This window comes from Triturus cristatus, chromosome 7 (genome assembly GCF_964204655.1).
Source record: "Triturus cristatus chromosome 7, aTriCri1.1, whole genome shotgun sequence".
Classification (NCBI taxonomy): Eukaryota; Metazoa; Chordata; class Amphibia; order Caudata; family Salamandridae; genus Triturus; species Triturus cristatus.
This window is the reverse complement of record NC_140590.1, coordinates 1,374,666,068-1,374,690,010: the sequence shown is the minus strand read 5'-3', so window position 1 is coordinate 1,374,690,010 and position 23,943 is coordinate 1,374,666,068. Positions and strand designations below refer to the sequence as shown.

The following is a 23,943-nucleotide window of genomic DNA, read 5'->3' as shown; positions in this document are numbered from 1 at the left end:
ACTAGCATGTAAGTCAAGCAATAGATATCAAGTAAAAATATGATAATGTACCATTAACATTTTTTTAAAGTGTATGACAAACATATAAAGAGATTTACCTTAGTATATCAGATTATATCGCTGCACTGAGAGGCGCGTTTTCAAAGTGACAATTTTTATACATGAACTTAGCAACATACAAGCCCACACCTCCCCTGAAGGTGACAATGCTACAAGTGAACTAAGCAGCAAGTCAGTTGCCCTGAGAGCATTATATGTGGCCTAGATTCATATTATGCACAAAGCAGCATTACAGTCTATTAAATTAAACTAAAGAGGGGCTTTTACAACACACATCCTGAACTCATCTATTTGAAGGCCCTTTTATATGTGATAGTAAAGACAAAGCTCAGTGAAATAACATTTGCCTAGGAACACACAATTTGGTCAAGTGGGAAGCCAAGATTACTACAAATTTTCAAGTTTCATTTTCTGCAATTCAGCCACTAGATGGTATCTCTTTCCCTCTCCCTTTTCTATACATCAAAGGTCACTGCCCTTCTTTAAATTTCTTATGCATGTGTCTATAGTGGGTTGGCAGGCATAAGAAACATGTAGTTCCGGCTTGTTTTGGGTTCTCAGGCCCAAGGTAACCTAGAGCTGAGCTTTCAGTGGCTCGCCCACCTCTAGTCCTAAATAATATGCAGGCTTTCACAATAACTTGTGAAGGAGGTAACACAAGTAAGACAAAGTGGCAGTAAGACACCGAGTGTGCTCTCTTCCTCTGTGCGTGAAGCTGTTATAATATGCTTTCCAAGCTCAGCCTAGTTACTATCAACAGTGAACCCTAGATACCCCTCTCTCCACTAAATCATGAAGCTCACTGGCCAATACTATAGTGTCCGACATTCTAAAAAGGTCTGCCTCTGGTACAAAACTAATTTCAGATTGCAAAAATACTTTATGCCAAGAAAGTACTAGTTTCCTTGAAATTAAACAGCTTTTTGTTAGACACAGTGGTTTCGGGTCAGCGGCGACGCATCACAGTCAGTCAGAATCCACCGCTCTGGATCGGATGAGTACCGTACACATGTATGATAACCTGTGCTCACCCTTGGGTAGCTTGGCACCGAGCAGACAACACTGCGTACGCCACAAAAAGACACCACACCGTATGTATAAAACACTTATCATTGTATTACACACACACAAATTGAAATCAAACTGAGATACACACTACAAATACACTTTACTGTGATATACAATTGTCGAACTTCCATACTGAAATCAAAACGAGATGCACATTGTGTATACACTTTAAAGTTATATGCGGTTGTTAAACTTTTCCATTAGCAGAAAGGTCAAACAGTCACAGGTCTTTGACTATGCCTCATGCCCAGCCCCTCAGTCACTAAACCACACCAGCCAACGATACATGTTTCCCCTGCTGGTGCCCTGTTGACTAGACCATCGTAACCACCTAACACGGAAAGAAACATTTCATTAGTTTCATCCATTCACATTAGACCTCCAGGTGCATAACCTTCACATGTGCGGGATAGTTATTATTGTAGACAAAAGGTTGCAACCCAGGAAGCTGGCGCACTTCTAAGCCTGCAGAAATGTTTACCCCTCATACAGATGGGTGAACTGCTGTAGCCCTCGACAGTCAGCTGCAGGTGCCCACAAGGCACATGAAACCCCTTGGGCCTCGTCACGATGTTCTCCACAACCAAGTACCTTGTGGTGTGGTTCCAGGGAGATGGAGCCAGCAACCTCAAAGAGAGGCCGCAATGTCAGGCACGGTAGTCCTCCCGATCTGAAGGTCCAAGAGAGTCTCAGCTACTGTGTCAGGATCCCCCAACTCCCCTCAGACAACACATGCTCTGGAGGGCAAGCTAGCACATCTCCCCTTGGTTGCAAGCACAGGTCCCTTGGACTCTGCAAGCTTCCCCTCTACTCCTCGAACTCCTCATGTCCCGACACCTCCAGTGGCTGCTGATCTTTACAAGCACACCCCTCTGCATAGTATGATGATGGTGTACATCAGGACGGTCCGTGTCCCAACCAACGAACACTTCCACCCGTTTGAGCTGCACCTAGTGCGTCCCTTACTATCCCGGGGAAATGGGGATATCCTTCGTGTCCCTGGGATCTCGTGGACAGGAGGCCTGCTAACTGTCCCTTAGAGGGTACTTCGGGACCCGGCCCACAACAGCTGGCACTTCGCTGCAGGTCAGCAATGTCCAGGCAAACTCAACCAATTGATAGTCCCCTTTTGGAGCACAACAAGCTCTAGACCACCACAAGTCTGCACATAATCCAGTTGTAGTCACTCATGTCCTAATGATTCCCTGTGTTGATGTCTCCGCGTCAAACCAGCATAGTATGGTTCCAAATCCAGAAGCGTCCATACTTTTGGAGGCCAGAGCCCCAGTAGTTATACCCACCTTGGCCGTTGAAGATACGATCAGTTCAAAAAGCCACCTTTGAAATTCACAGGCCCTCTCTAAATTGTTTTTTTTTTTTTTTTTTTTTTGAAAACCTTTATTGACAGTTCAATAAGAACATGTATGGGCCTACAACCCCCCAGGGCCGGCCGCTAAGCAATCAGAGCAATAACGACAAGTATAAACACAGGCAGCACTTCGGGGAGCAAAATCGTACTGCTAATACTGTGAACAGCGTAAGTAGGGCACCAGGAGAAAGAGGTTTTCATTTTATGATGAAACAAGGCAGAAGGATCAGGTGACAAGCAATTTTAAAACAACGATCACGGATATGCAGAGTAATGAACGTTAGCGATTTACAGCAATCTATTCGGTCAATGGCGCAAACACAAGAACATCAGGATGGGGAAAAACATAGTATACAGTTGCGCCCGCAGTCCCCCGCCAGAACTCCCCAAGAACACCCCGGAAGTTGTGAGCACATGGAACGGCAACGAGGCATAACAAAAGGAGGTGTATCACGCTGATCCCAGAAAAAGAAAAACAAAAAGAATCAGAGAAGAAAAAGGAGGCCATGGAAAAAAAGATGAAAGAATACAGAATCCCCTCCCCAACCCCCCACCCTGCACCTCTGCAGATGAGTACGGCCCCCCCCCCCAGCAGTGTGCCTGTCGCCCTGGAACCAGACCCGAAATGTAGGAGAATAGGGAAAAAGAAGTAGGAAAGGACCCCCACCAGACGGGGGGGTAGAGAAAGTATTTATAAACTGGAGGAGGGCCTTCATAACAGACCCCCGGCTTCTCCCTCCCGTACGGTAAGGTTCCCCTAAAGTGAACAAGGAACAGCACAAAAACAATCTTCTCAAACCACGATGGGGAGCATTATGCACCTATTGTGCCAGTAGCCATGTCAGGAGAGCACACCACCCCAAGCCCGCCCGTCCACTAGGCGACCACCCCCGAGGGGCCAGCCTCATCCCTGACCACTCTGTGGAATTCTGCCCATGCCAACCCCTCGACCCAGCACCATACCCAATGTTCCTAGGCAGAGGAATGTCCAACAACGACAGAGAAGCGACGCACACAGGTGGGGTGGAAGTCTCTGAGCATCAACACAGTCCGCCGCGTGAGGAAACAGGCTTCCCAGTGCTGCCCTAGGATCTGCACTGCACGCAAGGTTCAGGAAGGCAGAAGCAGCCAAAGCAGACATTAGTTGCTGGAGTTGTCTCTGGGTCGCAGGAGGGCATGCACGGGATGAGGCCACCACATCCCACTCAGGTCCAACGCCTCCGGGACAGATCAGGCCCTCAGAAGGCCGAACACACTGTAGCATACTGGCCGGGGCGTCCAGTCGTGTACTAACCTCAGGGGTGGCCGCCACAGCGTCCTCCTGCGCGCAGTATGGGTAGACTCTGTGTTCGTGCGGACAGGCGGGCCGCCACTGCCCCAACTCCGACGCCACACCATCGAGCTTACTCCCCAAGATCACGAAACCATGAACCAAGGAGGAGTGAAGAGTACCAAGAGCCTCGTGGAGGTCGCCGTACCCCAGCTCAGCTCTCTGTGATCTCGCCGCCACACTCCCAAAAATCGTACGCTCACAGGCCCGCTGCGGCCCAGCGGACAGGATGGTAGGCTTCATCGACCCAAGATGGCCGCCAAGTATGCCCGACCCTCACCGGGGCCGGGACCCCGGGACAAGCGTCGCGATGTCCACGTCGCGGGTGACCGGGTTCCGGGGGCAGGCAAAAAACTATCCGTGGTCACGGGCAACAGTCGTCCCCACCACGGACCAGCTCCCGTAGAAATCCGGGGGCGGCCCGCAATGCTCGGGGCAGGATACGGACGGCGGCCGGGCAGCTCACCAGCAAGGCAGGGGCAGTCACCGGAGGATCTAAGATTTGCACCCCCGGTCATGCACTCGGTCAGCTACACTGGGCAGTAGAAGTGACCACGCCGAAATGTAGGCCGAGTTTGGCCCCGCTCCGGCGGGCCGACTCCACCCAGTCACCACCGGCCGCTGTTGTCGCACTGCCACCCGGCCACGGCGTCCACTCGATGTCCCGGCTCCAGGGCCGCACAGGCCGCAAAGTTCAGATGCAGTTTTCTCCGGCGATAGCACGGCTAGAAACCTCGGAGTCACACAGTCGGGAGCCCCTCTCCTTCAGAAACACGACCACGTAGCACAGGTTGAGGATCTCAGGCAGGATATCCGTGCGGGATGCGGAGGTTCACGGAGCCGGGAGTCTACGCTGCCGTCCCGGTCGCCATCTTGGCTCCTCCCCCCCTCTCTAAATTGTTGTCCTGTCTGCCACTCTACCCAGAGAGGTTTGATCAGTATCTGTAGTGGGGCCAAGAACCTGCCCCTTGGAATGCAGCTGACAATTCCACCTCAAGTAACCATCCCAGAAAGGCCCCTCAGAGTCAGAGGTCTGCAGCTTCCCTTGAGACCCTAGTTTATGGCCATTAATCAGGAATGCACAGATATAGCTGTCCCCCTAGCACACAGATGTGAATTGAAGACAGGCCGAGAGGCAGACAAAGACACGAGCATCGAAATGCCCACTTTCCTAAAGTGACATTTCCACCACCGTAATGATGAATCCACTCACACTAGCAAGGAGGATTTGCCATTATGAACTCATCGATATCAAACACCAAACTGCTACTATTCTGCCCGTAGGAAATACTGCACATTAGCCTTTCCCTACATCCCCACCCCCATGCTTATCCAATGCGAGAAGCAAGACCGGTCGTACCGAATACACCACCCTGTGCCATTCACGGCCCTTGCATGTAACACACACACATGCCCTACCTCTCCTTAACACCACACCCTGTCAGCCCCGGCAGAACACAGATATAGAAAGCGACATGTAGAACCTTGGAACACAGCTTTTAAATGCCAACCCAAGTAACATTAACCTGTGTACAAAGGCCCCACCAGGGCAAACCCCTGGCTCAATCGATGAGCTACCTCCGAGGATGCACAACCAGTGCTGCAGGCCCATGGAGTAGCTTTTGAGATACATGCCCTGGGTTTATGTCTTACCATTTGACAAGGGAGGTCCAGCTAACTCAAATCAGCCAATCATGTATACACCAATCACCAGTATGTAAATGATGAGCACAGAGCTTTGGCGCATAATGGCAGTGTCAAACACGCTCAAAGTCCTAAGGCTAGCATCCAGACCAGCAGAAAACTGTGATAGGGGAGAAAAAAAAAGTAGAGTAAAAATATCCTAGAAAGGGCCATTTCCCACACTTTTTTAAATTCTGTTCAGGTTGCACCCCAACTGCACTGTTGAACACATTACCTACTTCCAGTAACGTTTTTCTAGTCGACCACTGCCTATCCACAGATTTCTCACCTTATGAATATCTACAGACACCAGACTGGATACAAATAAGTTCTCCAATCAATAAGTCCCTAGCACCACAATGTGGTACCATGCGACTGCTGCTGTTGCTCCAATCATCCTCAGATTCAACCATAATGGCTACAAACATGGCCCGCTGCTATCAGTTTTTGTTTTTCTACATCCAACTAAAGGAGGAAATCCTCTTTAGTTGTTACTGAATTTCTCCAAATGTTTTTTTGATAATGTCAGCAGGTGTAAGCGGTTAAACCTTGCTGAAACTGTCATAAGTAGATCTTATATGACATTAGCATGTGGTATATGGGGCCAAAGTACGACCTTTATCCCTGCCACTATTAGTAGTAGTTGTATCTTTATTCAATTTTGTAAAAAACATAAAAAGCTCATTAAATTGTACAGGCATAAACAGTAATGTCACCCGTTGTGAAAGTGATACTGATCGTGCTCATGTACATAAATTGTTCCTCATACAATTTGCTTAGGAATTTCCCTATCCCCTAAGAAAAGTACATACTTGCAGGGCAGCTTGCCAAAGTTTATGCCACAGCGGATGTCAACATTGTATCATTTACACTAAAAGAGATACTAGCAAAGTGTCGCGTGCAACAAAAGCCCATTACTAAAAACAATTTCATTACAAGATTAGGTTAAATCATCCAATAATTAAAACCTTATATAAGCTTCCTATCATTTAAAACTGTTAAAATCTATTAAAACTATTCCACAATGATAAACAAAATATAAAATCTGAGACATTTCAGTGCATCAATACTCATTTCAGTGGCTGTTGGATAATTTCAACATTCTGGTTCTTAGACTCCAAGCATGTAGCAAATATCTGGACACAGTAAAAATTAACCACTCAAAGCAGTCACTTTTTAAAATCGTAATAATATCTTTTAAGCAGTTTGCAGATAGGATTCGGCATATCAGAATTAACCAAGTTCTTCTAATCGGAGTGTATTTTGGGCAGAAAAACAAAAAAACGCCCATGCAGGAGGGGCAAATGGGCAAGCTGTTAGCACCCTTACATTTGCAGAAGTATTCACAGAAAGCAGTAGCTAAGCTTCAGATATAAAGAGTTTGCTAATGGAGGTTCTATGCGGGTCAGAAATGTCTCTAAAGGCATGTTGTTTTTAAAACCCAGAAACCTCCTTGCTAATTCCCCCGTAGATCCTTTGTTAAGACATATTTAGTTAACATAGAGAACATAGAGCCATTATCTCTTTTTAAGGAGGGGCAAGGTTTTTTTTTTTTGTATACTACTGGGATTAGTCCAAAGCTCGCTCATACCCAATTAATACAACCAGCTCTTTATAAATTAGAGCCACGGAATGCTCCCCCTAGTATCTAGTGTCAACACGCAAGTAATGATTCTCTCATGGGGAGTGCTGAATTATTTGACCAGATTCGAATCCAATATGCTAGGGGCATGAAAACAATTTCATGTGCTACATTTTTTAGGCCCAAATCCATGCGCATAGGAGTCAGGGGGCATTTCGAGTAAGTTTCAGGACTGATCTCAAAGGAATTTTAGTTTTTTTCAATAGCCCCTACACTATTCTGGCCCCATAGCTCCGCGTCATACAATGCAGCTCCAATGCCCCTAACTTGATATACCTGATTAACTGGAGCTACTGGTCTATAAATTGAAATGCTCCATTTTCTTTTATTAACTAAAGCAGAGCTTACATGTTGGAGTGAATGCTGACTTTTTACAATTTGTGGGGCCCATGATAATGAGTTCGCCAGTCTAACCCCCAGATAGTCTAATTGCTTCACCTGCTCTAGTTAAGTAAAGCTCAGCTTCATCATGTCCCTAAAAGACTTACGAGGGTTAAAGACCATGAATTTAGTTTTCATGGTATTGATTTCCAGCCTAAATTCCCACAGGCTGCCGCAAAACTAGATTTTGGAGCCTCATCGGGGTCCTGGAAATAAGCAGGATATCATCGGCAAAGAGCAATGATGCCACTACTTGACCAGCAAGCAAGGGGGGATTGCCTCTGCAATCTGTTTGTGATGCTCTCAGTCCATTAATGTACAGGGTAAACAAAGTAGGCGCAAGTACACATCCTTGATGCATGCCTATGATCGCCCTAATTCAATCAGTCAGCCCACCCTTCCACCCTCATCTAACTTGAGCGTTATTATCCCCATGAAGTATTATAATTATCTGCAGTAATTTACTCGAGACTCCGATCTTATTCAGGGTTGCCCATAGTTTCACTCCGGGGACTAGATCGAATGCGGCAAGCAGGTCCACAAACATTATATACATGTTCCCTTTTGATTGTCACATTTCCATAAAATCATTCAAAAATGGGATAGTTGGTCTATGGTACACGTATTTTCTCTAAACCCTGCCTGCAGGGGCGATAATCTATTCCCTTCTCTTATCCAATCTAAAAGTCTCTCTAGCAAATGCCTGCAAAATAATTTATGTTCAATATCAATCAGGCATCATGATAGGCCTGTAGTTTGCCGGGCTGCTTTTATCTCCTTTTTTTAATATAGGTACTACCTCAGTGTCTAGCCAAGAATAAGGTATGTCTGCTCCCTTTAGGATGGCACTGAAGCTATGATCGAGATTTCGGGTTCCGAGAGATAAAGGTCACTCGGAATTCTGTCTAGACCTGGTGCTTTACCTCATTGTAGTGTGGCAATTGCCCCTGGGTTTCTTCTATGGTGTAAATAATTCAATCTGTTGCCAGTTCTAGATCAGTGGAAAGAATAGCAGGCATCTCATTGGTCCCTGGTCTAAAGTCCATCGGCCCTGCATATTATTATTATTATTTACTATTTATTAAGCCAACGTATCATCCCCAGGGGATCTCTCGGCGCCGCAGAAACAATCATCGGCCAAGCACAGTCCGGTTAGAAGTTGAACAGCCAGGTTTTAAGAAGTTTTCTAAATTGAACTTGGTTACAAAAGTTGCGAATGAAAAGTGGCAACTTACAACAGTGGTGGGGTGCCAGAAAGGAAAAAGCGCAACCACCCAGTCTAATTTTATTAATGAGTTTGGGACACAGACGTAACTGGTTGCGAGATCTAAATTGCCGGGTGGGAAGATATGGCTGAAGTTTATTGTTTAGATAGTCTGGACCCCTTCTCTGCAATGTATTTAAAACCAGACATAAGAGCTTCAATAGAGCACTTTCCTTTAAGGGCAGCCAGTGGAGCTGGGGCAATAGAGGTTCAAATGGTTATCATGAAGGGAGGTTAAGGGCAAGGTGAGCTGCTGAGTTCTACACCACCTGCAGCCTTGAAAAGAGGCCTTCATTCATACCGACCATTAAGGCGTTTCCATAATCCAGACGGCTGACTATCAAAGCCTGAATCAAGGATTTTCTGGCAGAAAGAGGAATCCAAGGAAATACTTTAAGCATGCGCATAATGCCAAAACATGTGCCAGATATGCTTTTAACATGATCATCCATGGATAACCATCATCTAATAGGATGCCTCGATTTTTGGAGCATTTGGGGGTGTCCCAATTCTCGGGGCCACCAATCAGAAGACCATTCTGCGTGGGCTTTTCCAAACAAGAGAATCTCAGTCTTGTTTGTGTTGAGTTGATGGAAGTTCGCATTCATCCATGCTGCAATCTTCAATATGCAATTTTTAAATTTGGCCTTGGTTATCAAAGGATCAGTGTTCATAGTGATTATCAATTGCGTGTTAAAAAGGGTGGGACTAAGAATCGAACCCTGAGGTAGCCCTTTGACTAAGGTTTTAGACTTTGAGGTGAAAGAGTCCAGCTGAACTACATGTGTTGTCCCGGATAGGACATTTTCCAACCAGTTTAGTACATTTCCGCAGATACCACACTCCCTCAGTGTTTAATCTAAGATCTGATGGGAGATGGTATCAAACGCTGCTAATAGGTCAAGGAGCATCAACATGGCTGGAGTCCCCTTGTCTAGGGCTAGCTTGATATTATCAGTGACTTCGGTTAGAGCTGATTCCGTGCAATAAGAAACACGGAAACCCGACTGAGAGTGGTCTAATATTTTATTAGACTCTAGGTTGTGTGTCAGTTGGTTATTCACTACAGATTCTTAGATTTTAGAAAAAAGGGAAATAATGAAATGGGTCTGTAGTTCCGCATATCCATAGGATCGGCCGAAGGTTTTTTAAGGATAGGTCTAATTCGTGCTGTCTTCCATTTCGGTGGAAAGGTGGCAGTCTTTAGGCAGAGGTTACAGATGTCTGTGTTAGGGGCAATTAGGACCACGGCCAGGGAGGTAATGACATGTGGCGGGCCAGATCCAGAAGGGGAACCTGCTTTGACCTTATTTAGTCGGGCCTGCACTTGGTCAGAAGTAACAGAATTGAAAAGTTCTAGTGTTGGACAGTTGTGCTCTAACTCAACTGAAGTGGTATCAGAGGGTATCTTTGTGTCCTTGTTCTGAAATGATTTCTAAATCATATTAATCTTCAGTTCAAAATGATCTGCAAGATTATCACAGAACTTTTGGGAAGAGGGAGTGGACAAACTGTCCACAAAAGGGTAGTGAATTCTTTAAGAATTTTAAACAGTTCTTTAGAGGAGTTGCTTGCAGCCTTAATTTTATTTCCTAGATGGGCTCTTCTAGCAGTGTTACAATTTTTTAGATATGCTCTGAATGCGATTTTAAATGTAAGTTTATCCTCTTCCAATTTAGATTTCCTCCATTTTCGTTGCCACTTTCTGCAAGACGATTTTACCATTTTCAGGGTTTCAGTATAGCAAGGAACTGCATGGATTTTAGTCTGGGTCTTATATAATTTCATGGGAGCAATGATGTCAAATGCATTAGAAAGTGGGTCCTCCAATGAGGTTAGTGCAGGCTCGCAATACGCGAAATCTTTAATGCCTGGTGGTTTGAATACGGGGATGAAAGTGGAGGGCGCTACTTTCCACCAAGGATGTGATAGTTTCCGAGCAATTGGAAGTGTTTTGCTATGTTTAGGGATGTTAAGAGCAAACTTGAAGGCTAGATGGTCCATTCATGTCAGGGCCATGGAGGGGATCAACTGATATGTGCAAGGTGGTGGTAAAAATGCCATCAAGTGTATGTCCTGCTATATGTGTAGGACTGAATACTTTTTGGTAGAGACCAAGAGATTCCATAGCAGCCAACAAGTGGTTGCATTCTGGATCTGACTGGGTATCAAAATGATAGATAAAGTCTCCTAATATTAAAATAAAAAAAATCTGCTTGTAGGACATGGGGGGGCTAGCCATTCCATAAGCAGTGAGTTGAAATCTTTTTTGTCGCCCGGTGGGCGACAGACTAGCACTCCTGTCCAGCTTATCTTGGGGGCTGTCTCAAATCTGAATATCATCATCTCTAATCTGGGAGTAGAGACTGAATCCAAAAGTTAGATTTTTAGAGGAGTGTGACGAGCAATGGCTATTCCTCCTCCTTTTCTTGCCATCTGTCAAGACTTATAACTCTGTAGGCTTCCGGTAATGCAATCGCAAGAGAAGGGGAGGCAACATACGCAACCAGGTTTCTGTAATAAAGCAGATGCCAGGTTTACTTGTCTCTAGGAGATCCCAGAGCTCGAACGAATGCTTCGGGATGGAGTGACTACGAAATTAGAGGCCCTGAAAGTCCTGAAATAGCTGTGCATTCTCAAGTATCTGGTTTAATAGAAGGTTCTTACATTTGGCCCGTGGCGATTTAGGCATGGGATAGCAATGTGAGGGCCCTGGAATCACATGCATGCTTGTTGAAGGGGTAGTAGCAGGGTGCGACTTGCAACTCCTAACCTGGGTCCCTCCCCACAACCTAAAGGTAGCTTCTCCTTGCATGTGGTTCTTGCGGGGAGACTTCCTATCTCTAGGAGCTCAGCCCTAGAGTAAATTAGGGATGGCATGCCTTACCGACAGACTAAAAGACGTAGCCTTCCTGGCGGTGTTCAGGCACAGATAAGTGCAGACAGGCTTGCCTTTGGCGCGTTGGCTGCGCACGTCCACTGCACAGACAATGTACAAGTTATAATGTACAAATTACGCTTATAATTTATAGATGAGGCTCAGTTTAACTAACACCCAGTGTGTGGCTATAATCGTCTGATCCCTGCAAGTTCGAATCAGGGCCTGGTTTAAATAGCTATACCACAGTCCAGAAAAACGAGTGGTGGGGAACGACTAGAACATCAACCGCTCAAGATTGCAGCCGCCAACGTCCCAGCCAGCCTCCATGAGCTCGACTTTTTCCACTCAATCAGCACAAGGAAGGGCCGTGGTGTACCGGAGAGCGGCCTGAGACAAATGAAAAAATGGCAATAGAAAGGTAAAAGAATAGCTAACAATATTAAAATATTTAAAAACGGTTCACTGTGCAAACTAGCAAAATGTACAAATTACGCTTATGATTTATATATTAGGCTCAGTTCAACTAACACCCAGAGTGTGGCTATAATCGCCTGATCCCTGCTAAACATGCAACAAACTGAAATGGTTAACCCAAGTCTGTGGCTGTATGTGAAAGTCTTCCTCTGCTGTTAGAACGTTGTAGATCCTTTGGATATCAAATGCAAAACCAGTTTACTATTTTTAGCTTGCGCTACAACTAGTAGGTCTCTCCAAAATCCTTCATGCTACTTCCTTTTTACCTCAATTCAGACATTTTTTTAAAATTTCCTTTTTGTGGCTACCATACTCCTCAAACCAATTTTAATAGCCCCCATCAATTCTACTCTTGCAACACTCATCATACCACTCAATCTTGTTATTACCATTTACCTTGCCCCTTCTCATACAAAAAAACCTTTTTAATCTGGCCCAATTAACTCATAAATATATCTAACTTGGGTTGCACTTCCGATCCACAAGTAGTCAAATCAACCAGTGAATGAGCTACAATATTCTGATCACGCTGAGCACACTGACCAGAGTCCTCAAGTAGTGGAGGACTAAAATGTGGGCCTGGATTGTTTCAGAGTTATCCAGATCTCTCGGGTGGAAGCCATGCTTAGTACGGCGAAATCTGGCTCCCCCTAGATGTTTTGCCAGCATACAAATATGCCCTGCTTGCCCCTCTTCTAGCCACCCCTATCAATGAAATTCTGAATACCTCTTTGCGCGAAGGTATTTTACCACTGGACTGGAAATCCGCTCAAGTGATTCCTTTTAAGAAAAAAAATCAGCTGCCTGCTGACACACACTCAAATTACCGTCCCATTTCGCTCCTCCCGCTGAGGAGTAAAATGGTGGAGAGCTATGTCAACACTCAGCTAATGGACTACCTTGATAACCACACTGTTTTGGATCCTTCAAAATCTGGGTTTAGACCTAACCATTCCACAGAGACAACCCTTATTGGGGTTATGGATCATATCAAAATGGCCTTGGATAGTAATAAAGCAGTGATACTGGTCTTATTGGATCTGACAGCAGCCTTCGACACGGTCTCTCATCAGAAATTGATTTTTCAACTGAGCGAGGCCGGGCTGCAGGGTCAGGCACTCAACTGGCTCATCAGTTTCCTTGACCAGCGCACTCAGACCATCAACTTGGGTCCTTTTCGTTCCCAAAACCTGAAACTTACTAAGGGGGTGCCCCAGGGCTCTTGTTTGAGACCGACTTTGTTTAATATCTATGCGGCCCTCCTTGCCAAGTTTATCAGGGAGCACGGTTTTACTCTCTTACGCTACCCAGCTGCTTCTGACCTTTGATAAGGACTCTGAGGATATTGAGCAGCGTTTTGCTAAGGGTATGTTAGCTATATCAGAATGGATGACGGACCATTGTCTTCAGTTAAATGAGTCTGAGACGGAAATCCTGTGGTTTGGCACAGCTCAGGCTGTCTGGTCCCCTAGGTGGTGGCCTGCTACATTAGGTCCGGCCCCCTCTCCAACCTCAGTGGCAAAAAACTTGGGGGTTTGCGTAGATGTCCTGATACCCATAAAAGACCAAGCTAGGACTACGACGGGGACCCGTTACTATACCATACGCCTCCTGCGAAGAGTGTTTCGCTGGCTGCCACTCTGTGCGAAGAACCTTGATTCAGGCATTGGTTATTGACCGCTTGGACTGCTGCAATGCTCTGCTGGCAGCTGCTAATGAGTCCCTTCTCAGCAGACTGCAGATTGTTCAAAATGTGGCCGCCCGCTGGCCCTAAAAAAAACACCTTGTACCTCGGTAGGATCTTTACTAAAAGAGCTTCACTGGCTCCCTATCCGCCAGAGAATTAATTTCAAGCTCGGTTGTCTCACCCATAAAGCTCTCTATGGCACGAGCCCCAGCAACCTGGCAGGTAAATTCAAAGTCTACTGTCCGAATCGTCCTCTTAGATCGGAAGGGAAAAGGCTGTTAGTGGTTCTCCGGTTTAAGAAGCTTAGAACAAGTGGCAAAACTGTTGTGCATCTGGCCTCGAAATTTTGGAACACCTTACCTGTGGACCTGCGTAAATGCTCCAATCTTTTACGCTTTAGGAAACTCATTATTCAGAGTTTAATTTCTATCTGCACATGTTCGTCTGACTTTCCCATTAAGATAGCGCGGAGATAACCCTCCGGGGTGATTCCTGCGCTTTATTAATCCTATACATACATATACATACATACATAGATTTGTGCCAGAGTATCAGTGCTCCTTTTGATCCTGGGCCACTTAGCACCCCTTCTGTCATTGCTAAGAATGGTTGGATTTAGCAATCTCTCTTCAGAGAGAGGCTTGGGGGAAATCAACACATCAGATAGTTCTAGTGTTAAGGCGTTATGATTGCTATTTGATCTCTTAGTAACCCACATGTCCAATAGCTTACACTAGAGGAGTACATCAAGCAGGATATAATCAATCCTTGTTTTACAGTTAGCTCATATAACTTGGATCTTGGTCAGAGATAGAGCGTCAGTTACTTGCCCGCAACCCATATTTACAAGTGAGAGAAGCAACTTGAAATGCTGCCCTCACCTTCTTAACAGACCTCGCTTGTTTCAGGGGCGGGATGCCCCATTCAGCATCCTCTTCATCTGTGACATTCATTGTTGCCTTGAGGGGTTCGAAGGAAACATTCAGATCCCTTGTAAGAACTATGTTGTGCAAGGCCCCTTCTCTTACCAGGAAATCATCAAGGACCAGCCAGCACAGTAGGGAAACCCTGATGCTGGGAGAGAAATCTATTATAGATGTTAACCAAAAGCACTGCTCTATTGCTAGTAGCACCTTTGATGTTCAGGGCTAATAGATTCCTAGAATTTATATCATACTTATTGATGTTATCACATACATTTGTTTTAGTCCAAATAAGTCCCCCAGCAGGGCGGCCCTTGGTTGACGGTACTGCTTCAACACTATAATTGGAAAAACTCGCTCTATACATTTTATCAGAGGCCCATGTCTCCTGGAAGAGACATATATCATAACTGTCGCCAAACTTCCCACACTGCTTGGATATAACCGTGGACTTAAGGCCTGCTAAGTTCCAAGACAGTAGCCTCAGTTTCTAAGCAGGCTCGGAGAGTACAGGGGATTGACTTGCCTAGTCACTGATCAAATTAGTCATGGTGAGTGGCACAGAGTCCGTCGGCACAAGGGATTGCACTCCCACGTCATCACTCACACAGAAACCCATAGGTTGTTCTAAATCAGTAAGTGTACGAAAGTAAGGTCCATCCTCCATCAAACTGGTCGGGGCACAGCACGATGGCAAACCCTGCAAATGTGATCTGCCACAATCTCGGTCTGCCCCCTGTGTGTTTTATTGTGGGTATTACCCAATTGACAAACTGTTTGACTCCCACTCTTTGGACCAAATACCAGCATTTTACTCGGTGGAGTGTTTAAACTGGATCATAGATCCATTCGGTGGTAAGGTATAGAGGTCCAAGTTGACCAGACCATCCACTATATCCCTACTAACCAATTCCAGTATAATGTAATCATGTTCCTTACTTATGGAGCAGCGGTTTGCAGTTATTATATCTGATCTTATAAATTGAGCGATCCATGGGCTGCTGGTTCCGAGCCCCTCGCCCAACTGTACTATACTAGGATACTGAGTATTATTGCCCAATGCAGTTCCTTAGCTTGTGCCACTAGAATACATCCATGCCTTTTAAGACCAAAAGGGAGAGGGTTGCTAAAGTATTCCAGGCTTAGGCAAGTAGGGAGACCCCTTCAATGAGTCATTCTTTCCTCCCTCTAGCAAGATCAATAGCAGCCCCTCACAGGGACACCCTCCCTTGAAAGTATAAATAGAAACATAGAGTTGTTAAGTGTTCTCACACCCCTAATGAAAAAGAAGTACACTCCTGTAAAACTCTAAACTTCAGATTTAGTCCCACAAACATTACAGCATGCTTTAGAACCACCAAAAGACAATATTCTTCCTCAGCAAAGCGCCACTATGATTCTGCAAACGTGCTTGTATTGATGAGCTTCTCCGTGTCCCTGGCTAGATTCTGTGCAGTTTTGTTATCCCCGACATGTAATTATTCATGAAATGTTATGCCTATTGCACAATACTCTTAACTACGTGTCACACTGCAATGTTCTATTCAACTTGTAGCACACACAATAAAAAAACCGAATACAAAATGTACCTGTGCCAAACGTCGCATCGCCATTGAGCAAGTGATCAGGATCTACCTGCATCCCATCAAGACAAACTGACAGGTCCCCTATTACTTCTGCTGGCTCCTTGTCACCAACTAGCTGTAGGGACACCACCACCTCTTCCACTGAAATTATAAAAGACACATGCATTTCATATGACCGGTGAAAACATGTATATTCAACTAATATAGCAGTTCATGATGCAAGACCTTCCATGGCAACCTGTACAAAACATTTTTTAAATGTAACATCCTAAATCAGGATTTCTGCAGTCTGTTGAAGGAAAAACCCATTGAATGGCAATAATGCTCTTATACATAACAAAGGGTATCAACAAAAGTTAACAATAGCTTTTATGTTGGCAATGAGAAGTTATTTTATCATCCACTAGGTTGAGAAATGATGAGCATGTTCAGTGGGTTTTAGGGTGGAGGGGAAAGCAAAGTAAGATGTATAGGACTTGTAGCAATGTCCTTCTTCTTAAGGGGGATTTTGTATCCAGTGTCCTCTGAACTAACCTTCCTTTTGGAAGGAGTTTTGGCTAATATGTGTCCAGTGTCTGGATTGATGTAAAGCATGTTCTGCTTTGGATCCAATCTGTCGTTCATAATGTCTAAGATTGTTTCCTGTGGATCTGAAATATCTTCTTTCGATTTAGGCCTTGTCCTTGAAAGCGGAAGGTTTCGACTCCGAAGTGGCTTTTTGTTTTGAAGCGGAAGGTTTCAGCTCTGAAGCAGACTTTTGTTTTGGGACGTAGGATTTAGGCTCTGAACCAGATTTGTCCTTCGGAGCGGAATGTTTTGGGTCCAAAGACTATTTTCCTTGGCTCAGTCCTGAGCCGGAAGGGTTGACTACTTGTTTCAGTGGCAGGCCCGAGGGTGGGGGGGTCAGAAACGTCATCTTGGTGCCGACCAAGGCCTGAAGGCAGAGGTGGTGCTGAAGCCTTATGGTTAGTGGAACATAGCTTATGGGGTACGGGGTTTTTGGTACTCACAACACCCTGTCCCGCTGGAATATATTCTGACTCCAACTCTATCTCGAGGCCGGAATCGGATTCTTTGACCGAGAAGGCCTCCTCATCTTCTGCAGCTGCCGCTTCTTCTTGTTCGGATTCTTCTACGAAGAGCTCCGAAGTCTGTTGAGTGTTTTGGTGCTGCATTTCTTCTCTTCGAGCCCGACAATCTAGAAGAGTCTTTTTCGATCTGAACCAGCGACAGGCGTCACAGTCTTCTTCTTTGTGCTCCGGTGATAAGCACAAGTTACAGACCTGGAGTAGATTGGAGGGTTCTTCGAGCGGCACCGAGGAGAGAATTGAAACGGAGTCAGTTCCATCGGCAGAGGAGTGGGGCGACACGGCTAGGCCCGAAGGCCGCCCACTATGTTTTCGACCGAAGGTCAGACTTTCAGATCGAATGGATACGCGGAAAGAGGGAAACACGTACAATATTACCATCGAGGTTAGAGTGGATTGCACACTGAGGGAAACCCGAAGGACGGATTGAAACCGGAACGCAGCAATACACGTACGAACCCGATGGCGGAAAGAAAACAATCTAACAATGGAGTCGATGCCCATGCGCACTATCACCGAAATGAGGGGTCACCTTACCTCGTAACTAGGAAAGACTACTTCGGAAAAAAAACAACTTGCAAACATCCGGACCCAACACTAGGTGGCAGGAGTATGCAAAGCATGTGTATCTACAGTACACATGCCTCGAACATAAAGCTCTCACCTCTATGCCCATCTATTAGCACTGTCTAATTCCTTAAACCATACAGAGACCTAAAATATATGCTTTATGTAAATTTAAGTACAGAACAGTTAAACTGTTTGACTACTACTGGCTAAGTATACCAGCGGTCTAATTCGTGTAACCAGCAGACTATTTCAAAAGACAAGTCAAAGGGACCTGTAGAGCTGTTCAAAGCTACTAGCATACGGAAAACCATAAAAATGTGCATCTGTCCGGGAGGAGGGCTCCTTCTTTCACACCGTGTGGCTTTGTGGGTCTTTGTCTCGGTTTTGGAGAGGGGTACTGCCTTGTCTATCCGAGGTATTGGGTTGGAATCTCCCCGCGGACCCCAAGCTGACACTCCTGCACATTATGGAGGACATTGGTGGCAACATATACAAGTGGCACTTATTGATGCTGGATCTCACACTGGCCAAGAGGGATATCGCGCGGGCATGGAAAGCGCCGACTGCCCCCTCGCTGAACGTGTGGAGGAGGGGCTTGGACTTTAATATGGGCCTGGAGCTCCCTATTTTTGCAGCTAGGGTGTGCCCCCGTAAACACTACAAGATATGGAAGAGGTGGGCAGACTATAGGGGTCTCCCCCTGGAGCCAGTTCCAGAGGAGCGGGAGGAGGGGCTCATCTAGCTTCCCCCGGAGGGGGGGGTACACGCAGGGACTGGGGATGGATCTGTCTGACTTATGCTCATGCACGCTGTCGTTGGTTGAATACAGTATGGTGCGGTCGGGGGGGAGGGGGAAGAGTTTGGGGGTTGGTTTTCATCTGAAATGCATTCCAAGTATCCTATTATGATAAAACTGTCAATGTCATGATTAGTGTGCTGCTTGGGCCGATACCTCTGGGCTACAGGGGCCGGCAATATATGTGTTTGTTGACGAATAAAAACAATTTTCAAATAAAAAAAAAAATGTGCATCTGTCTCTCACACTTCATCATCCAACACACTGCTATACGCTGCATACCAAAACAGGAAAACCACACTTCCGTCGTCATCAGGCATGACATGGAAACTCTTCCCACACCGGACCAAAACAAAGACAACATCCTACCAACCACACTCCCTGCACAGTACAGCATGCTACCCATGTAGGCATGCGTTTCAGCACCTCACCTAGGGGTAGTAAATGCCATATAAAGGCTGCAGTACAATACAATACATAGGCCCACCAACACATTTCGCAAGCTGTAGTGGCTTTGTGAATTTGACAATTAGATTCGGGCTCGTAAGGTCAAAAGTAAATCTTGCTGTGTAAGAGCAACTTGAGCTTGTCTGGGTCCTGTAGCGAAGTTTGCATGCCTACATATCAAAAAGCATCAATATGTTTCCAGAGCAGCAGTGTACTTCTGTGGTCTCTGGTAATAACGGGCCAAGAAGAATAATTTACTTACCTTTGGCAACGCTCTTTCTGGTGGACATTCTATCCTACATCAGATTCCTTACCTTCGAATACTTCCCAGCTGCCATTCTTGATTTGGAAACCTTTCTTCAGCAATGCCCAACTCCGTACCAGCTCGGAAGTGAGAGAGAGGAGCCACATGTAAGGGCCACCCTGGAGAGCTGACGTCAGTTTATTTTACCCTTTTCATGCTCTCAGACACAGATCTTGAAAAATTGTTGGTAATAGTGTGCTGATTTCTAATTTTGGGACCTTTTTAGATGTTAAAAAGAGGCCACTCCAAAGAACGGGGAGGTATGAGGGTAGGGAAGCATCTACAGTGAGACTATCTAACCACAAGAAAGGGAGTTACCCAAGGAAAGTAATTTGTTTTCCTGCTAAATTCTTCAAACTGCAAACTCCTCTCCTTAGAAAAAATACCAAGGCAGTATCTAAGATGGAGGCTTACAGAGTGGACTCGGTTCAAGAAGTGTTGTAGGACTGAGAGGACGAAATAGCTTTTCCGCCAGACCTGGCTGTTAAGGAAGTAGTGCTTTATGAATGTCTGTACTGATGCCCATGTCGCAGCCCGGCAAATGTCAAGTACAGGCCCTCCCCACGACAACGCAGTGGTAGCTGCTTTAACCCTGGGGGAATGGGCTTGTAGAACTTTCAGGAGGCGGCTTCTTGACCAGTGCAAAGCAGATCTTAATGCAGAGGACTAGCCATCTCAATAAGGTCATCTTTTGCATTGCCTCTCCTTTTGTCACACCTGAGAATCCCGTAAAAAGGCAATCGTCGACAAGTTGTTCTCTGGTATGATCAATATAAAAGCTTAAACCCGTCTAGGGTCTAACTCTTGAAGCCTCATCTCCTCTTTCGAGGGAAAAAGTGGTAAAGAAAACTGTCAGAGTGATGGATTGCCCAATATGGAAAGGAATCAAGACTTTAGGCAAAAAGGCTGTCTGATTCCTCAGCACCAGTTTGTCCAAGATAAAGGTGGTGCAGGGAGGTTGCTTCAACACTATCTAAAGCTCACTCGCACTGCAAACTACAGTAATCACAATGAAAGACAGCCCTTAAAGCCAGGAGATTTGAAAGGTGCACACATGAGAAACGTCAAGACCAAATTAAGGTCCCTCACTAGGACCCAATTTTTCCTAGCACACAAAATAGAAGGACTTTGACCCAGTGTCCAGTGTATCAATATTTCTGTGGATACAATATCATCCAGCAGCTTCCTCATTTTAGGAATATCTTCCAAGAAGCAGACTGGATCTAGAAGCTTTTTTCTCCCTCTCCCAGCAATAGCACCCACAAGGTGACCCATGCCGATCGCACACTATGTGACACCACTGGTGTATATATACAGCACCAACTGGCATGTTTGTGTTTATCATTTTATTTTCCATGCCCGAACAAAGCATGCAGAAAGGAACCAAGACCATCAAATACAGTGCCAATTATAAGTTATGTTGATCCTTACCTTGAGATTTTATGAATCAAAAGATTAACTCACTAGGGAGGTCGGAAGGTGGTGAGGAAGTTGCGGAAAAGTATCTACCAGAAATATTACCAAAATTAAGCAACCTTTTCTTCTGATGAATACATCTACACACATTTTCCTCTTCTTAGGAGTCCATCCCAAACCAATATTCTCCCAGAAGTGGAATTAAGTAGAGCTGATTAACGAAGAAAATCATGCAACATAGTTCTGAATTTTTTTTTATTACTGCATACTTGAGGTGTAAAGCAGTAAAGAAAGCATGGAAGAATGAACATGTAACTGACTGGCAGATGTGAACTAATGGCAGCCCATCACAGGAGAGAGCCATGGAAGTAGTCTTAGCATTTGTGGACTGCTCACAAATACCAGACAGATCTTTCTTGGACCAAGCTTAGCATAACTTAATACAAATGATAATATAATGTGAATAGTAAGTCTGGTCACAGCTTTGCCCCTATTGGCTGCAGTGAAATTCATTAAGAGGGGATTATACACTATGTCCTATTGAGTGTAGCTGATGTAGCAGGATACCGTACATCTGCTGTTCAGCCTACCTATGCAACTGCTTCTCCCTCCTTGGTCGGATAAGGAGACGGAAGGAGGAAGGAAGAAAGACAGAAGGATAACAGACTGGCCTATGCAAAAAGCAGTTACTACTTTAAAAAGAAATGATGTACAGGTGAGGGAAAACAGTTTATCCAGGGAGATTACTGTGAACAGTTGTCAAACGGGGTGGGTGGGTCTGTAGATCACTGGGGACTCCAGGGAACGAAGTAATTGCCACCAAAAAGACAGTTTTCATAGTGAGAAGGCAAACCATGCAACTGTGCATCGGCTTGAATGGGAAAAGTCAACAAAACTGAAATCCCAATGAGGAACAATGAACAAAGCATGAGAAATAAATCAAATATGCCTTAAACTCACCACTACTGGCAATATAAACAACAGTGTCTGTCAGGAAGACTGGAAGTTGGACAAGGTATCCGAATTATCTTTTAAAATAGCCCTGCTAAGCAAGAGGCAGCATGAAACACATTGGAAAGGCTTAAAGAAATGTATTTGACCATCCAACTTCGAATGAATAAACCTAAGTATCCACATAAATGGATTTTGTAGTGCATTTCCTGGCAGCCAAGATGATTTTTGCAACTTCAGATGGTGTGCTAAAGGGGTCTAGCTGGAACTTCTTAATTTCCACAGAGTTTGAGGCTGGGGTGCCAGACAAAACCATTCTGCTCATAGAGCAGGTTCACCCTGTGTGAGACGGAGGGAGCTAAAGTTAGACTGCCTGCAGATTGCCATTACAAACCATCCTCACCTAGTCTGGGGCAATCTGGACTAATTATGCTTGATCTTCCCACACCGTCTGCAGGACTCACAAGGGAAGTGTAATCAATAGAAATGCATTAGCAGGCCCCCTGACCAATTGAACCTGAGGACATTTCCCAAGAAATCATTCAAAGAGAATGGATGAAGTGTATGGCACAAAACTGGGGACACTGCTTGGTCAGGGCAATAGCTGTAACATCCACACAGACCCATCCCCATTATGAGAAGGCCGTGTACATCACTTCAGTGTGAGGTTCCTTCCCATAGGTGGTGACGATACGATGCAGAGCATTTACTTTCCTGTTTCAGTAGTCTGCAAGGTGTGCCATCAATCCAAAAAATGCCCTGTTTCTGAGCAATTTAATCAACTACCATCACAGGGTCTATGACCCTACGCTGCCAGTGGACTCAGCTGACCTAAAACTCTGCTAAGGTACAGGAGTGTCGCCCCCTTGTTTTGTAGCAGTGAAACACAGAGAAAAAAAATTACAATAACTCACGTTAATATTTTATTTTCTCCTACTTCTGCCCACAGCTTTGCATGAGGGGGTGGGGGCACGAGAGGAGTGGTGGCACCCTCCTAAAGGGCGCAATGAATGCTTGGGGCAACAAAAACAAAGGGTGTCTGGTTATGGAGGTTAAAAATAACCTATGCCAGATGGGCGTAAAATATGGGACACTTTTTTCAGTGAAGCTCAGAGAGATCACAGACACTGGAGGCAAATTCTTCATAGACCTGCATAAGGTATGGTACATGATCAAAACAATCACAGTGCAATAAAACAACTACTGTCCAACCACAGGTCCATGCACCTAAACTAACTCGCTTCTGGAGCGGGCCCCATCGCAGGGGCTTCCCTACCAAAGATCAATCTGAACGGGACAGATTGCGTGCAGTGGCAGCAGCTGCGAAACTAAACAACTCAAGAGTCCAAACAGCTTTCAAACGTATGTGAAGAAGTGATGCACGGTAGGACTATAGACCCTAAATTAGATTCTACGCTATAATCCGGCTTCAGACCTGGCCTACCCAAAGATGCACAACCACCAGCAGGTCCATTGGTTTCCATGGTGATTTAACGGGGGCAGAAGTGTTGCAATCTCTAGCATAGCTGGCATTGTATAACTTTCGTGGTATGGGGGCGGGAAGAGGAAACACCTGCCTACCAGTAGTGCCTTAGACAGATGGTATGTTGCACTATCAGACTACTTACTCCATTAGCAGGCACCACCCCCTCCTAAGTTGTTTGTGTGGTTTTGCGCAAATTATTAATATTGTTCTATTCGGTTTGAATAGGGGGATGTTGCCCTTCTATTTTAGGGTAGGACAGGAACATTTTCAGGATTTTGGGGGTCCGGGGTCAATTGTATTTTGGGGTCCCCTGTTCGGAACAGTTTTGAATTTATGAACCAGTTTCAGCCCTTTCATGCCCTCTTTGGCCAGGCCACTGACATGGCACAGGCAACAACGTGCAAATTCTAAAGTTGTTACATTTAATATTCATGGATAGTGATGTGTGCTTTCAACATTGCAACAGCAGCAGTTCGCTAATATTATTGCAACTAATCTGTGACACCCTCCCATTTCTCATATATGAGGCCCTGTTTT

The 23,943-nt window shown here is 45.3% G+C and overlaps 1 protein-coding gene across 1 annotated transcript in view; it reads right to left on the bottom strand.

The window, feature by feature from the left end:
- ITCH (itchy E3 ubiquitin protein ligase) overlaps positions 1–23,943 on the bottom strand; it is an 811,820-nt gene that overhangs the window by 507,754 nt on the left and 280,123 nt on the right. The window contains exon 5 of the mRNA XM_085619094.1: positions 16,352–16,489. Coding sequence (XP_085475220.1) covers positions 16,352–16,489 — 138 coding nt within the window. The remainder of the gene's footprint in view (positions 1–16,351; positions 16,490–23,943) is intronic.